Raw genomic sequence first — 18015 nt, 5'->3', positions numbered from 1 at the left:
GTAGCTCCAGATTTTTTTACTTGTCTTTTGAGAACCCACTCCTAACCTCTGGATCTTTTTGAGCGTCTTAAGATCTTTAAAGAGAGTGAGAAAAAGAGATTAAAGATTTTGTGGCTAATGAATCTTTAAAGAAGAAAGGTTGCTCACAGCTGGTTAAAGTCAAGTTTCACTCCATTTAGAAGAAAGCTTTGTACCCTTTCACAAATTATTTAACTTCTCTGAGCTAAGTTTTTTCAAATATAAAACTGAAGACCTAATAGCTACCACTTAAAGTTCTCAGAATATCTACATGAGCATAAGTTGCTTTGCTGTAGTGCCTGATGCATGATAGTTGCTCAATTAATGTTAGCTCCTAAAGGAATAGGAATACACATCAACACAAACAGGAAGAAAAGAATGAGCAAATCATTTAACATTTACTTGGTGGTAACTTATACTTAGCATTGGACCAAGATTTTAAGTTTATTAATAGATGCATTTTGCATGCCTAAAATGAACAGGATAATCTCCCAAGACAGTTTATAGTGCTAATACCATGTCTCTGTGGATTTGGATTTTAACCGTAGACTGTAGCAGGGACTTGAAGTCAAAGTTGAAGAGTAGCCAGTAAGGATAAAGACGTTGAGAGAGAATCTCAATGCCAACCCTGAGGTACTACTTGATAGATGAATTTCCTAGAATTCCAAAACTACTACCAAGTATAATGGTTGGCATCTCAACCTTTGGGAGGAGTAGTGGATTTCTGAAAGGCTCCAATCGGCTGAGATAAATATGGAATGTTTACTGAGCACGTTTCAAGGTTATTTAGAAGTATCAACAAGAACTGAACACAAGGTGACCTTGTACAAGTTACTTGTCTCTCTGAATTTTAGTTTGCTTGTCCGCAAAGTTGATGGGGCTAGATAACCTTTAAATGGCCCTTGCAGCTCTAACAAGATCTGGGAAGGGGAAGGGATAATTGAAAGAGAGCCCAGGCTATACAATCAGTCAGACCTGGACTGGAATTCTGGTACTACCACCCACCAGGCAAAGCACTTAACATCCTTGGTTCTCATTATTCTCCCCTGTAAAATGGGGAATATAAAACACACATTGCAGAACTATTGAAGGATGAAAGATAATGTTTCCAAATGATCTGGACATAACAGACAATTAATGGAATACTCCTATCTGACTCTGTGTGTTAAATCTATCTACTGCCAAACTTAAGGTATAGCTGTCCCACAACTGACTAAGAGGCAATTCTTCAGATTTCAAAAATGCTTTTTGTTTTACAAAAAAGATGCCTCCCAGGCTTCTCTCAGAATGTGAGTCAAAGTTCATCCTAGACTTCTAGAACATTTAGACCTATTCTACCAACTACTGAAAATGAAGTGGGACATCTTCATCTTCCACAAAATCTTAGTGAAGAAATGTGTGTGTGTGTGTGTGTGTGTGCGCGCGCGTGCGCGCATTCCCTGCTGTTTACAAAGCTTGATGGTAAGTAATGTGGAGTTTACAAAGTTGTATGTGGCTGGATTCTCCGCTCCTGAAAAACCAATAATAATTTGTCTCTGTAGGAAGACAGGTACACAAAGCCAAGGGATCAAAAGTGTTACTTTGAGATGGAAAAATGAGATCGACTCCTTCCACAGAAGTGTGTAAATTAATTAATGTTTATAAAGAACTTTCATCTACTTGCAAAGGACACTGTAAATGTAAACGTTTTTAAAGGCACTTGGATGTGTAAGACTACATTAGGAACAGGGCAGTAATTAGTATGTCGGGAGGCAAGGAAGGATTCTAAAGAAAGCACAGATCCAGACATACTCTACTAAAAAGCTAATACGGATGACCTGTTGCAATCACTCTGTAAAGGATGCTTTCAGGGTACATTTTCTGTACAGATAAGCCAGGTGAAATCTGGAAATAAATTTTTTAGCTCAAGAAAAGCCAAGTTCCTCAGTATAAGTAAGTTTTAAATAAGCTTTTAAAAATATCAAATCAATTTAAAGTGCTAACAGCCTTACCAGGACGTAAATTCTTAAACAATTAGCCTCATTCCCAACAGGATCAAACATAAGCAAGCGGCCAAGACAGTTTAGCTCCTAAGCTTGGTGTGTTCAAAGAGATTCTTGATTTGAGCCGAGTGTGATCTCCAGATGCAGTACAAGCCTTCTACACACAGCTCCATGGGAAAGCATTTTCTGGAAACAGATGCACCTTGTTTTAAAACCAATGTTTTGTTTCTGGAAAAATTGGGTACAAATAGAATTTTTAAAAATTGAATCATATTTCAAATGCCCCGGGGAGGCTCATATCACAGGGAACTCTGTCATGAATGTTTTCGCAAGTGAAGAATGAGTTTATGAATTGAAAAAACACCTCTAATTTATATGCTGTATTGATTTCTTGGTTTTGTTTTGTAATTATGTGCTTGCTTTTTGTGGCTTATTTTGAACAACTTTTCGAAAAACAAAACCATCTTTTCTCTTTGAATATTTAACCTTGAGATATTTCCTTTTCTTTGTAAGCGTAACTTTTAACATATCCTGGGACTAATGCTCTTCACCTCTACCCCCGAACCCCACTCCCATCCCATGAACATAACTCCATTTTTGAAATGGAAGCCAATGGAACAATATAAGTGAATTTACTGAAACTTATTTTAAGGTCAAGTTTTAGGAACTCAATCTGTTCTTCTTGGTAGAAAATACGGACCTATTAGATTGTATCAGAAGGAAAGGGATCTGGGGCATGGCGTCCCTACTTGCTGTTTGACAGTGGATTTAAAAGGAACTGAAGTGAAGGGGTAGAAACAGGATGGCTTTTGTAGCTCACCCCTGATCCATCCCAAGAAACTCAGTAATGATTCAGTTGAGTGGAGGTTCCCAAACTTTGATGCAGGAATCCTTTTGTCTCTTAATTTTTTTTATAGGGCCATTAGGCCAAAAGAAATAACTACCAGTTCATTTATTTAGTAGTTAGACTCAAATAACCTACTAAATATGTATGTCTTAACAACTTAGTAGTAGCTTGAAAAAAAAAGGATACTCATAAATTGAAAGGAAACAAGGTCTATTTTTCACTCTTTAATAACCAGACTTTCTTACTAAAGGGCATATACACCTGTTGGGCACTACACACCTTCTAAAGTCCTGGAATTAAACTGTACATTGCCACATTCATTTTATGTTCCACTTTAATTGCCACACAGCATTTACTTTCCTCACCTGTCTCCAAAAACCCAGCTTTAGAAAGATATGACATCATCAAAAGGAACGTAGCGCCATCTAATGTTGAAACTGAACTACTTCAGCTAGTAGCTCACTGGGTCTCTGACAGATCAAATATTACTGTTTTCTTCAAAAATAAAGAATATCCCATAAAATATTGTCTATGAGTTGACTGTGTGGCACTCTGGGGTGCCTTGGCACACAGTTTGGGAACCATGAATTCAACGCCAAGACAAAAGCTATTTCCATTTTTTTGAATTAACTGAACCACATCACAAGATTTCACTATCTTTTCAACACATGTACATACCCGAGACCTGAAATCTGTAGTTGCTTCTATGTACATCTTATCCCCAGTTAAAAACACTGCCATCCCAGGTAGGTCACATTTCTTAAAGGCAGTATCTTAATGGCAATACCTACCTCAATGCATTTAAAGATAATATACCATTAAATTTCAGCTTTACTTCCATGAATTTGTATCTGGCCAATGCTTTAATTCAGCTTATACTAGGGGAGAAAAAAGGCTCTTTTCCTCACATAACTGAAGTTTTGTGTTGTAGTATAACCTAATATTGAGAGTCAAAAATGTTACTGAATCTACTGTTATGGGTGCCCATCCTTCTCTAAGATGGAAGATATTACCTATTCTGGTATAATGGCTGAAAGGCATGGCTACATTATAAGAAAAGGTTGCAAAATGTGTCAGCTGCTTTGTGAAGATGATGTTAAAAGCACTAATTCAGGATGATGTTAAGTGGAAATCTTCCATGTCAGCTAACAGGCATTTTTCTTCAGTAAACCCAAGTACAAGTTAATGACAGAATGATGTCATTTCTAGTCTTTACTCCTGGAACCAAAATGTTGACCCTCTTCCTTCCTTTGCATATAGCCTACTGACTTCCATTTGCTACCGAGGACAAACCACTGACTGAATCACGTACTGCTACTGTTACCATCGCACCACGTCCCCTTCTGCCTTTGCAATCCAACTCTGGCCTTACATCCACTGTCACCCTGCCTATTTCAACTTTTAGCACTGTCACTCCGTGCTGCTTTTGCCCTGAGTTTCCCCTCTCTCCTGTGAATTTTATCTGTCTGTGCCCTTCCTTTCCTCTCTCTGCTACTTTGCAAAAGCCTCCCACACAATCCTGGGTAATAGCAGTTTAAAAGAATGCCCTGGGGTGGAATAATCAGCCACCCTGATTAGTTAGTTAGGTCCTGGCTGAATCTGAAATTTAGTGATGCCTGTCTCAGAACCCAAGCGGTCTGCAGCCTCCGGAAGAGACCACTGGAAGGAAAACCCCATTGAGTTCTGTTAAGTGTGGCTTTTTTTCAATCGGCAAGGCACAGAACCTTATTACCAATGTGGACTAAAACGAACTCGATTCTAACGGCAGTGTGTCCACTGTGAAGCTACCTACGCTTCCCTGAGGCAAGGAAGTTCATAGATACTGACCCAGTGCAGAGGGGGTAACTGAAGACGGCAAGCACCACACGGTGAGGGATACTCCAGTGTATCACCGAAAAGACAGCAGCTTAGAGGCCCTTACTCTTTTCTTCAGCAAGATTTATATTTTGTTATTTTTTAATGTTCGGTCATACAGTATTGTATCTCAGCAACACTTTAGCTCATATAATGACATTTAAGAAAAAAAAAAAAAAGCAAAAAACCTAGAAGCCTTTTCCAGTGCCAGGCTCATTTAGAAAGTTTAGCTTCTGACTAAGGCAATGATGCAATGTAACAATACCAAATTCTTTCATAATATTTAGGAGTAAGTGATTACTTGTGGAAACTGTAATGTTTCCTAACAAACCAAGGGTTTCAGGGACAGACCACCCAAATGTATTATTATATAAAGATGTCAGTTACATAATTACATGAGAAAACAACACATTTTACTTTTTTAACAACAATTATCCTCTCTGGGGAAGATGGGCTGAATTAGCTGCTTAGCAAAGTGCCTCCTAGGGGCTCCAATTATCTTAGACACATTTAAACTGGAACCTTGATAATGTACACTTAACACGAGGAAAAAGAAAATGTCTTTTCTTCCCTCCATCCCCCACTCCTGCCGTGTCTGAAGTGACTTTGTGGAGACCACCAACAGTGAAGATGCATTTAAAAACTCCAGCTCAAATTTAAACATAGACCATACACCAGTTGCCTTGTTGTAAAAATTTTTAGAATTACCTACTTAAAAGGTATCATTCCTTAAAAAAAACCAGAAATATTTTTAAAATGAGTGTTCAGTTGCATTTAATTCAAATGGTATTTATAAACACCTGTGTACATTGGGGGTGTACAATAAATGGTTTTAAAAATGATGATACTCTTTATGTATAAAACAAAAATATTTGCTTTAAATATTTAATGCTTCATTACTCATATATTTCAGTATTTTGGCAGACACGTTGGCTGAGTGTCTAATGTCAGAGAAAGGGCTCTGTTGGTAACGTCCATGTTAGCAAAATAGCCACAGATTCCCCATCTTCGAGAGTAGTTTATCATAGCTTACTAACAAAATAAAGATGGCAAAGGAATAGGATGTTTTCATCAAAATGCTCAGTGTTTCTCAATGGAGGTGCCATTGGCATTTCAGGTAGAATATTCTTCCCCGTGCAGAAGGACCACTGTGTTTCCTCTGGCCTTGTCTGATATCCCGGTCCCTCCCCATAAGATGCCAGCAGTGCTGTCTGGTCAACAGTGATCATCAAAACATTCCCAGACATTTCCAAAAGTCCCCCAGGCAGCAAAAGTACAGTATCCAGTTGGAGACCACTGATCCAGAGTCCCTACTATAAACAGAAAGAGAATAACTGTGGAGTCTACTAAACCTCCTCTATGTGGTGTAACAGGGAGAGAGAGCAGCTCCTCACTAATTGTGTGTTTTAACTTTACTTCCTCATCTTTCAGTTTATTTCTCAGGGGCTCACACACTATGAATGATTCTCTCAAGCTTCCTCAGAGGAAAGCCTTCAGGTCTATATGCCATTCTGAGAATATACCTACAGGAATGTGCAAAGAACCCACTTCTCTTATACTCTTGGTTGACCTCAGCCTTGCCTCCTAGCTGGGGGAGTGGTCAGGGGAAATGGGATTAGAGAAGAGTGTCTCTTAGGACTGATTTGCCATCTAGGAGAGGAGCCTCTGGGTGGAGACACTCAAGGACCCCAACAGAGCTGACGCATGCGGGAGCGCAGCAGATCCAACATTGCAACACCCCATCAGCTTGTGATTGACAACTATGATCTAGGTCTATTACGGCAAGTGTTTTTTGTTTTCGCCACCTAAAAATAGGTTTTTGAGGCTGGTTAGTTGAACACCCCCTAGGCAGGAATAGTACTGCCTCTAGTTGGAAACCACTGACCCAAAGAGTCCCTAGCTAAAAACAGAATAATGGTAGGTTAACAGTGAGCATCTGTAGGTCAAAGGAGTGGGGAGGAGACAGACACTGGAGACCTGCCAAGACTTGAAATGACAGCTTGCTTGGCCTTATGGGAAAGAGGTTGGGGAGCACAGGCCCAACTTATCTAACATGCTAACTTCATACTTAACTGTTTATCTTTTTTGCACTACTGTTCTTCACACGGAGCCCTCTCCCAGCACTCAGATGCCTTGTGTATCCAACTGGCTACCCAAAGTCCCCTGTTGTGGTACCCCACCCAAGTCACCCCTCCTGCAAGAGAGACCCCATCCCTAAAACTACCCCTCGTTTCTAATCTTGTCCCACTAACATTTCTGATGCAGTCATTAAATGTTAGAAAAGCAATCTGATTAAGTCAAATCATATATTCTGAAAACTTGATACCTCCCCCGCCTCCATCCTCCCCCTTTGGTATTTTTTCATTAACCCGAAGCAATTTCTACTGCATGTACTTTCAAGGCAGGGTGGAAGAAAAGGAGAGAGAGAAGGAAAACACAGTTTTCTATGTTGGTGTACGTCAGTGCACCTTGGGGAAAAGAGAGATAAAGAAGCATTTGTAGTACCCAGTATTTACCCTCAACAAGAGAAGGTTGAGGGTCAACTGATACATTGGACTGAAAGGAAAAATTTTCTGCAGCCTTTCTGAAAATTGCTATATAAGCCAAGGACACCAAAACGGCTATACTACCTACTTCTATGTCCTAGAGATAATCATGGTGAAGGAAAAATATCAAAGAATATACAAATGATGCTTTGGCTCTTACAAGGAGGTTTCTGCACATTCCTATCTCATGTAGTCCTTACAGTAGTGAAGCAACGAACATTACTATCCCTTGAGCATAGTGGATGAAAACAAAACTCAAGAAGCCCGAACTACTAGTAAATAGTTGGCAAACTTCAATGAGATAGAAGAGCTTATTTTATCAAGCACTTTTGGAATCAGACTCGCATCTTTCCCCACTGCCCAGGAAAAAGCGGGTGGCAGGATGGGTCACTTGACTTAATGCAGAGTAGTCCCTTTAATGACTGCTGATGGAGGGGAGGTGAAGCGGACAGAAATTGACACTTGCCCATGGAGGGTAGGGATGGCTCGAGGCCACATTAGTGCCGTTGTCCTTCATTAGAGTCTTGACTTAACTCTCCATTTAGTCAGGCCTCTAGGTCATTACCTTGCTTGGGAATTTTTTTTTTTTAAAGATTTTATTTATTTATTCGACAGAGATAGAGACAGCCAGCGAGAGAGCGAACACAAGCAGGGGGAGTGGGAGAGGAAGAAGCAGGCTCATAGCAGAAGAGCCTGATGTGGGGCTCGATCCCAGAACGCCGGGATCACACCCTGAGCCGAAGGCAGACGCTTAACCGCTGTGCCACCCAGGCGCCCCTGCTTGGGAATTTTTTAAATAACTTCTTCAGAAACCTTACTGATCTGCCTCATTCCTCATTCTTCACCCACCTGGTTGATTCTAGAAATATGCAGTTTCATTGTGTAAGAGGGATGCTAATGAACTGCTTGCCATTTGTGCCTAAAAACCATGTCTTATGTGAATGCACGGCTCTCCCACCTACGAATCGCTTTCAGCTACAATAAAATTTTTTTTATATGCACAACACAAGGTCCCTATCCTTAACAAGACCAGCCCCCAGTGTAATTATAACCCAGTAAGAGAGGCAGAGCGCTTTTAATCTTCTCGGTTTTGCAGGTAGAAATATTGAGTGACTTGCACATATTCTGTGCAGTTCAACAAACATTAAGCACTTGGTCTGTGTCAGACACTGTGCCAGGTGCTGGGGGGAAAAGGCAAGTCAATAGATCATTTCAAAACCGTGCTGCAAATGCTATAGACGATAGTGTGTCCAGAGATCTCGGGTGAATAGGGGAGCCCAATCTCAGGGTTTGAGAAAGGCCTCCTGTGAGGGAAGGGCGCTCGAAAGAGTCGAGATTGAATATATGTGTCAGATTAACTTTTTTATACATTTTGTTTAATTAAAATACAAAGTTTATACCCATAACTTAACATTTACTAAAAGACCCTACACTTACTAAAACGAGTTAGGAAGAAATTTCAGCTATTCAAAAAGCCCTCAAATAGACCAACCTTTTAAATCAACCCAGATTTTCATTTTCCTGAATGTATACCAAGCTCTCTCTCCAATATAACCACCTTGATGTGGTGAGCAATAAACTTCTCCTCTTTGGCCAATTCCTGCTGTAATACAATTATTTCTGCTGAACCTTGGAAGCCCAGTGTCCAAAATTCTGCCTTTTACACTGGAAATCCCTTTCAGAAACAACGTACAAACTCCTTCCTCCAAACAATCTCAGTCTTTTTTAAAAAAATTTCCTGAGCTCCGAAGATCTCCCTAGTCTGGCCTCCCCAACTCTGGCACCTCGTTCTTGACATGTACCCATTGCCAACGGCCCATCTTCTCATTCTGGCCACAGCATCCAAAGATCTCCAGATACTGCTAAGTCTGCCTTTGCCTCTTCAAAGTCCCCTCCCCTGACAGTCTCTTTAGAGCCAAAGAGAAGGTGCTATTTCCCTCCAGACAACCAGCATGCCTTCCCATACCACTTTGGTTTCTCTCTCTTAGCTGTCGCTGCTGGAGGATTTTCAATGAAGATCCAAGTGGCCCCAGACGATACCATCACAGCATGGCAGCCTGTGAGAAGTGGATGGCACCGTTGATCCTCTAATCCAACAGCTCTTCCAATTCTTCCCCCATCACCTTTGTAGGTGGAAGGAGGCTGATGGAGAAGGGAGCATCAGGCAGGACCTACAACCCATCCTCCTCACCTCCTACTTAACCACTACAATTCCACTCCAATCTCCTTTCTTAGTTATGCATAGTTCAATTAAAAAAAAAAAAAAGGAAAGGAAAAACACAAATGGTGGTGTGGAAACGAATCTCCACTTAAAAGAGGAAATGTAAAACCACCAATCTATTTCCAAACATGCTGTATCACTTTTACAGAGGGTATGATGTGAACCTTGCAAATATTTGTCATTAATGAGGGTCTCTAAATGCCAGGTCCCTTACTAATTCTAATCCTTCACTTTAAAGACTGGCCTGGGCTACCCAGAAAAGAGAAAATGTGATTTATTGATGAATGTGCTGGAAGAATAAAGGGACTGGTATTTTACCACTGCTTTTCCCATTAGCTAGCTGCTAAGCCACTTCACTTACCTGTGCCTCAGTTTCCTTGTCTGGAGAATGAGAATTTTGCTCCACAAAAGGCATTTTCTGCTTCAAAATTCTGTTCTATAGATAAGACTTTGTATGATATTGGCAAGTGGGGGGGCTGAGCCACTTTCTCCCTATGTTCCCCATCTCTTGAATAATGTAGTTTTCTTTTCCAAAGGGGGGAAAAAGCGTCCCGGAACATGGGCAACAAAACACCAGCTTTCATTCAGTCTCACACCAAGACTAATGGAATGTTTACAGACAGACTGGCTGGCCTCAGCCCTTCAGTTTCTCCCCTTTCATCTTCCTAATCCTCCTTTCAATCTGTCACCCCCTCACATCTCTTTCCTTCCTTCTTAGCTCTGCTCCAGTTGAACATACCTTTAAGTGGCTACTATGTACAAGGCACTGTGGGTTGGCACTCAGCTTATGTGAAGACGTGGGACCCACAGCCCTGCGTGGTAAGGCCTTCTCTCTTAGGAGGGCAGCTCTGGCACAGACACGGAGGACAGATTAGAGATGCGAAGATTGGAATGGCACACTGACCTAAGAGATGAGGCATGAAATTCTTTGACTTCAAGTCAGCTAAGCTGGAGGCCTCACTGGCAAGTGAGAGAGAAGCCGCTCGATATTAAGGAACTGAGCCCACGAGTAGTTTCTGAGTCACCAGTGTTCCAGGCACTGTACTAGATGCCACAGCTAGGAAATGACAAGACATCGTGCCACATGCTCTGAAATGAGAGACAGACTTGGGGAATGGGTTTGCTGCCCAAGAGGGCACGAGGAGAGGGTTTTTGTTAGAAACAGTTGGCATGGGGTAGGAGGGGTGAGAATAATTGAACTCCGATTGGAATAATGAATATTTAACAGGATGACGTTAAGAGGATGTTGGGACCAAAGGGTTACTGGACCATTCCTGTGAGCATCTGGATCCGGAGTCAGAAGACAGTCAACGACACGGAGATGCAGATGTCGTCACCAGTGGGGTCACGAAGGAGAAGCACGTTTCCGGGGAAATGTAGAGAGTAAAGTGCTAAGGCAGGGCCAACACCTGACACGGGTCTACATTCAAGGGGTCGAGGGGCAAAGAAAACTCAGTGAAGAGGACAGTGAACGGAATCAGGAAAAGAAGTAGGGCCAGACAAAATAAGGATGAAGACAGCTCAGAATGCAGTACTCGAACACCAGCGGGAGCAGGGCAGTCAAGTAGGGCAGGGAGGGAAAAGTAGCTGTGGGATTTGGCTGTCAGTGAATCAAGACCTTTGGGAGAACAGCACCATTCCCTATCTACATGGAGTTGGTGAGTCTCTCCTTCCACAAAATCTACACTTGAGGGAATGAGGAACTGCACGGTAGACTGAGGTGGAGACTCAAACATGCCTTTCTTTTCTCTTTCCTTTGGAGTTTGGAAGGGGCTGGAGCAGGCTTATGGGCCAAGGGAAAGAAATGAGCCTTCTATAAGATCTCCTCACTGTCTATCCCCCTCACAAAAAATGAAGACACTAACTTGAAGGTAGGGGTTTCCAATCTTCTGAATAACTTTCCTCTGGTCACCGAGCTACGTGTGGTGGGGACGGCGATGCTAACCTAGATCAATGAGATGGACGTGGCTGCCGACACCAGGGTCTCCCGGATGGAGTGTCACTACAAATGGGACACATCTGGGGTGATCGGTCAGGCTGCAATTGAAAGAGACAAACAGCCGTCCTCCAGGACAGCTGAACCCGAGGGAAAGGGAGAGGTCAATGGGACTGTTGATGGAAAAAAACGTACAATAAATAGGAACACACCTGGGTAGAAAATAATAAGCAGATGGGTTTCAAAGGTGCGCCTTGAATCCAAGTCTTAAGTGCAGATGAGCAGTGATAGAGACTGAGCTGCTGCTCCCACGAACAACTCAAGGTCACGGGCTACAAGTAACTGAGGCAGGAATTCGTGTAGAAATAAATATTGCTAAGCACTGGTGGGAAAGCAAGCTAACAGTGGCAGTGGCAGTAAGCAGAATGGAATAAACAGTATTGTTTCCAGAACTTACAATAAAGTGAAGACACATATATGTGCATTTCTATATATGTATACATCTAAAGTGATGTAGTTACTCATTTTCCGTGTCTTAGTTCCTTTCACACATACTAATTCATTTAATCCCAACTCTAGGTAGCAAGTCCGATAATTATTCTTATTTTACACAGAAAGGGAGAGAGACCCACAGAGGTTAAGTTAACACCCACCAGATCTTCCAGCCAGCAAATGGGACAGCAGGGACATAAAACCAGTTCTGCCCCCTCCCAGGTAGACACTGAATCGCTGGTGAGATGCTGTGGCAGGACATGGACACTGCTCTGATCTACACCCCACTTGGGAGAGATGCAGTTCGGGGCTGACTGGTCATTTCTTCCCTCTCCTTAGTGGTTTTCTAAAGCAAAAGCAGAAATAGCACATTTTCTGTAACTTGTTCAACATATTTTTAAAATAAATGAAGCCGTTAGTAAAAAAGAAAAAAAAAAAAAAAACCTCCTAAAAATGGCTGCCCATGTCCCTGTGTGCCAAGATTCCGGATGGCAAGCCCTGCAGCTGAAGCTTAGCAAATGAGCCAGGCTTCTCTCCAGAGTACGCACTCTGATGACTGTATTTCTGAGGCTACTTCCTCTGTGCCTTTTGTAGCCTATTCTCTCTCCTCCCATATAGGAAACAAGACCCCTCCCCCGCCAGCCTAACAACAAAACCCCCTAAAACACATCCATCTTGATTTGTACAAACTTCTTCAGCTTTCTCCATATAAACCCTTCCTTGAAAACAGGTTTAGTCCTGACATACTAGATTTCATAGTACTCATACCTGCACCCGGGTCCGCTTTGTGGATGTGTGACCTATGCCATGGCCCAGGGCCCGGTTTGTGACAGGGGCCCAGGCTCAGAAGGGCTCTGTGCTTAGTTTAATGTCCTGGGTCACCATGTTGAAATTTTTTAATAATTTTATCTTTGAATTTGTGTTTCGTAAGTGAAGTCTAATGGAACCATGAAACGTGCAGGAGCAGAGCTGTATGGAAGAGAGGAAACAGCTTTGTATTTTAGTGCTTCGAGGGCACTTTTTTTCTTGCTTTTTGAATAAAGAGATTGTCGTTTTCACTGGGCCCCGCAGACCATGTCCGCGGCAGCCCGACCCGTCACCTTCCTTTCCCCCTGCCCCCATTGGGTTTTGTGTGTTTGGGTCCTCTACTCACTCCCGCACCCTCCCCATTATTCATTTCCTCATATTTGGACCTTAACAGATCATACACACGTCTGAAGGGAGAGTCACTATCTTTTTCATCTCTCTCACAAGCTGCGCATATCCAAGGGCCTAAGAGAGTGCTAAGGACACAGAGGTAGTTGGCAAGTATTTGCAAAGTCGATACACCACTCCAGTGAGATAATTCTTCAATTTTCCATGATGACCACAACTGTATCTCTTCTAAATTACAGAATCTGGTTCCCAGAACATGATAAAGTAGCAACCTCCACTTTCTATGGAGGGCTGCAAAAAGAATGACTTCTTCCCTATTTGCTTGCAAGAAAAAACACTTCGTATTAATAAAACAATGATAAGAGGCAGGGTATTAGGTTTGTTTTTAAGGGCTTTATTTCCTTTTAACTTTTTGTTAAATCTGAGCATCAAAGCATTTTTGAAAGTTTACTGTTCCAGCATCTAAGATTCCAAAACATGGCAACTGACTTTTCCTAAGGGTTGAATGCTGCTTCATGCAATGCTTAATTTGAATCAACAAATGGCTGCGGGAACATCCCCCAGTGCTTATCTCTCAGACAGAGCAAATGTAACCACCAGCCTCTGGCGGTCCAGAGGCAAATAACTGAGGTCAAGTTTCCCTCTCCGATTCCCAGCATCGTTACACCTTGTACTACTGCGGCTAGATTCTCATGCTGGCCCAGTGACGGCTCTTTATGAGAATATGATTTATATCCAATATTTCAAGTTCATGACAGATAACTATGCCCAAGATAAATGCCACAAGGAGCAAACAACTCTTCATATACTCCATAGTGTCCGGGGTTGGAGTCACTAAATGATAAAAAGTTATTTCCATGACAAATATGGATTAAATTGGTTAAATATCTCACAAGACTCCAGGTTCAACAATTTTCTTTTTCCCATCTTGGCAAGCATAGAGATAAAGAGCTCAGAAATGTGTCCTTGGCTACTAAGAGGGAAGGGAGATCCAGGACACACATGGAATAAAGCAAAAGCCAATTTAATAATGATGTCCTTTATCCAAAGATGTAGGGGAGACATCGGTTGTCCTCCAAATATTAATGGAGGGACACAAAACTGAATGGCGATATTGAGGGTCAAAGGAAGTGAGCCAGGAAGAGCAACAGCGTGGGTATTTGGTATTCGGGAGAACAGGGGAGAAGTGACAGGATGAATATGAGTTTGGGGGGTGTCCTGTCTATCAAGAGCCTCAGTTACGACGTTTTCATTAGCAAAAAGAAGTTGTTGATGTTTAATGTTAGTTGTAATAATCAAAAAAGGACTAAATGTATACTGTGTTGAGATATTTTAGGCAGAGTAATCAAGACAAGGGGCGCATACTTTATTCACACTGTGACTAAACCTAGCACACTGCCAAAAAATAGATTTGGAACAAATTTTGGAATAAAAACTACTCATCTGTTTTGCAAAAAGAAATCAGAAGCACATCAACGTAATCAGTAATTTTAAACTTGCCTATTAAGTCAGGACATCGATCGCTAACAGATGCATGTATTTGCAAATTTCTTCAACAAAGTTGACAAGCAGTGCATCACAGGTCTCTTCTTGCTGGCCTGGAATATAGGTTTCTGAATTTGTAACTATGCTCATTACTAATGATTCTGGGTGTCTCTGTCAGTTTCTACTGACCAGATATTGGTCTGTACAAAAGCTTGCTGGCCTTAAATCAGGTCTTGATACTCATTTTCCTGATTCAGTGTAAATTGAGGAAAATGGATGGCCACCAAGTAGTCAATGGATAGTAGTTGCCCCGCTTTTGAAATGCACTTGATCTGTCAACACCCTGGGCTTACATCTGAAGCACTGGACAGCCGGCATGGGTTTTAAAACATATTCTGAACGTGCGAATGGGCTTCCAGAGTAACTCAGAACACAGTTCCTGAACTCGCCTATTTTGGAAGCTACAAAGTTACCAAAGGGGCTCCGGGGAGGGTAGGTGGTATTCACAACTGAAAACTTACCTGAAGGTGACAGTGGAACAGAATAATGGAAAAACTACACAGAAATGTGAAAGGAGCAGTATCCCTCTGCTTCAAATTCTAGCAAGAACCATCCATGAGATGGAAACGTTATAGCTATCTATATGCATGGTCGCCCACATCCTTAAACTGGTTACGATTATCAGCCAGACATTTCTCAGTAGTGTGCACTTTTCTACACAGGAGTTATAAAAAGAATTATGCATATGATGAAGATCCATGATCATGCTGAAAGTCTTGCCTGAGAATTTTGAAAATTCCCTTCAAAATCAAACTGTTTTCTCCCAACCAATGCCTGAGCTGTGGAAACAGGTTTAAGCTGCCAAGGAATTCATCGGTGAGCTTTGTATTCTGTTCTAAGTAGATGGGGATGTCAGTCAGAACACATATCCTGCCTTCGGCCAGAACCGTGAAATTCAGACATTTTTGTTTTGCCCCCTCCCCTTAAAAAAGAATAAGAAAAAAAAAGAGCTAATGAGACTATTTCAGGAAAAGCCATAACCAAAAGCAAACTGAAGGGTGTCAGTCAATAACTTTAAACAAAAGAAACATACAGAGTTCTGGACCTAAAAATGAAAAGGGGACTACCCAAATGAAATCTATAAACAATATAACACAAGTCTGAATAAAACTGTCTCCTTTTCTGCCAGTCTCTCTTTGGCCCCACTTCAAATCTTACCAAAAAAGCCTTACTTTTGTACTTGTGTAGAAAACCCTCCTTCAGTAACCAACTGACCACTCTTCTTCCCTGCCATCTTTTTGGCATTCTTAAGTGATCCAAAAGAACTCTGCATATTATATATTTACATATGTTAATTTCATATGTGTTCATTCATTTCAAACTCACAACAGAAAAACCCGTAATGGTAGTTCTTTCACTATCACTGTCTTATAGATGAAGAAATTGAGGACCAGTGAGGTTGAGTGACTTGCCCAGTGGCCTGGGCAGCAGAGCTCCAAAGCCCATGCTGTTAACCACTCATGTATCACAGTCTCTCTGTTGCAGTTACTTACACTTTTGATAAACTTTTAAAAAGTTATTTAAAAAATTTTGTTTATTTACTTGAGAGAGAGCACGAGAATGCCAGTGGGGGGGGGGAGAGGCAGAGGGGGAGAATCTCAAGCAGACTCCCTGCTGAGCACGGAGTCCGATGAGGGGCTCGAGCTCACAACCTTGAGATCATGACCTGAGCCGAAACCAAGAGTCGGAGGCTTCACCAACTGAGTCACCCAGACACTCCAATAAACTATTTTTTTTTAAAGTTTTATTTAAGCAATTGCTACACCCAACATGGGGCTCAGTGAGCCAGCCAGGAGCCCCTATTGATAAACTATTTTGAAGAGTTGAGTGGTACTTTAGAGGACATTCAATCAATGTTGCTGGGTGATTAAGATAATTCTGTATGTGGGTGGGTATGTGTGCACCTGAGTGTGTGTGTAGGACAGGTTCTACCAGAAGCTTCCTTCAATGAGTTTATATACAGGGGGAAAGAAATTCCCATTTATTGAAGGCCTACAATGCGCTGGTCAGACTGCAAGGTTTTCTGTAACTTAACCTTCACAATGCCCCTGAGACACAGGTGTTCTCTTTCCAGTTTTTATTTCTAATGTAGGATTATTTGAAAAACAGATAGGGGGAACTGAGGCTCAGCAAGACTAAGTGACCACAGGTAGGGAATGGCAGAAGACAAGACACTGCTGACCTGGTCATGCATTTGGCTATCCAATACTAGTTGCCCTTTTGTCATCTTCTTTAGTTTCCAAAGACTCAGAGAACTCAATTGTCCTCAGGGTCCACTATGACCCCGATTGTTTTCTATCTAGTACTTCCCATGGTAGAGCACATAATGGACCTCTGTTGTGTGTTGTTTTACCACTTTTAAGAATATTTCATTGGTTGTTTTAGAGCCCATCTCCCAAGTACAGACAACCCCTTCAAATTTAGAGTCTAAGACTCCGGAAGCCTGCTGCCATCAATGGGCTTCGTGTCCATGCTCTTTCATAACTGTGGCCAGAACTGTTTCTGGGCTATAACTGAGGTGACATGTCACACGTGAGGCCCTGGATATGAATCTCTAAGTAGTTTTTTTTTTTTTTTAAAGATTTTATTTATTTATTTGACAGAGATAGAGACAGCCAGCGAGAGAGGGAACACAAGCAGGGGGAGTGGGAGAGGAAGAAGCAGGCTTCCAGCGGAGGAGCCTGATGTGGGGCTCGATCCCATAACACCAGGATCATGCCCTGAGCCGAAGGCAGACACTTAACGACTGCGCCACCCAGGCGCCCTCTAAATAGTTTTAAACTCAAAAGTGACTGAAGAACTATTTCAGAAAGACTGAAATAAAAGTAAAACCATGGATTTCAAACTTTGACCATGATTCACCGTAAGTACTTTTGATTCTGAGACTCAATACACATGTACACGTGTGAACATATCTGCACAAGAAAAAAATTTTTACAGAACGTGTTCTCTTATCACAACACATTGTGATGGTTTCTATCAATTCTTTTTTTTTTAAACACAAAAACCACAAAAGTCTTTACATGTTTTCCTCATCACGTTGCAACCAACAGCTTGAAAAACAGAGCCTGAGAACACACTGTTCCAATTTTAATTAATATTTTGTGCATAATTGAATCAAAAAGGTTTGTTCAGGCAAAATGAATAACATTTATTGATTTCATAAAATGAAATCATTTATGTCATCTAAACTTCCCTAAAAGAGGCCGTCATTGCTATCTATGAGGCAGGGTGCAGACAGGTTCCTATGTCTGCCCTTTTGTGCTTTTTAAATTGTGTACCAGTTGAGTGCATCACCCATTTGAAAGTTAAATGAAAGGGAATTTCACCCCCTCTGAAAATCAGATTTCTAATTAGGGCTGTTTTTTGTTCTGCTTGATTTCTTTTGTTCTGAGTGCTGTAAGGCTAATTTCTTAAAA

At 41.6% G+C, this 18015-nt stretch overlaps 1 protein-coding gene across 6 annotated transcripts in view; it reads right to left on the bottom strand.

Annotated features, from left to right (window-relative positions):
• The window catches only part of ARL15 (ADP ribosylation factor like GTPase 15), a 435459-nt gene that overhangs the window by 107925 nt on the left and 309519 nt on the right, over positions 1–18015 (bottom strand). Inside the window, exon 5 of one of the 6 annotated variants that reach the window (XM_040630442.1) lies at positions 2088–2186. The exons of the other annotated variants lie outside the window; for them this stretch is intronic. Within the exon in view, the coding sequence (XP_040486376.1) occupies positions 2103–2186 (84 nt within the window). The 3' untranslated portion in view covers positions 2088–2102. Of the gene's footprint in view, positions 1–2087; positions 2187–18015 lie in introns of those variants that run through there. 6 annotated transcript variants of the gene reach the window in all.

The sequence above is a fragment of the Ursus maritimus genome, unplaced genomic scaffold (genome assembly GCF_017311325.1).
Source record: "Ursus maritimus isolate PB19 unplaced genomic scaffold, ASM1731132v1 scaffold_15, whole genome shotgun sequence".
NCBI lineage: Eukaryota > Metazoa > Chordata > Mammalia > Carnivora > Ursidae > Ursus > Ursus maritimus.
This window is presented reverse-complemented; position numbering and strand designations above follow the sequence as displayed.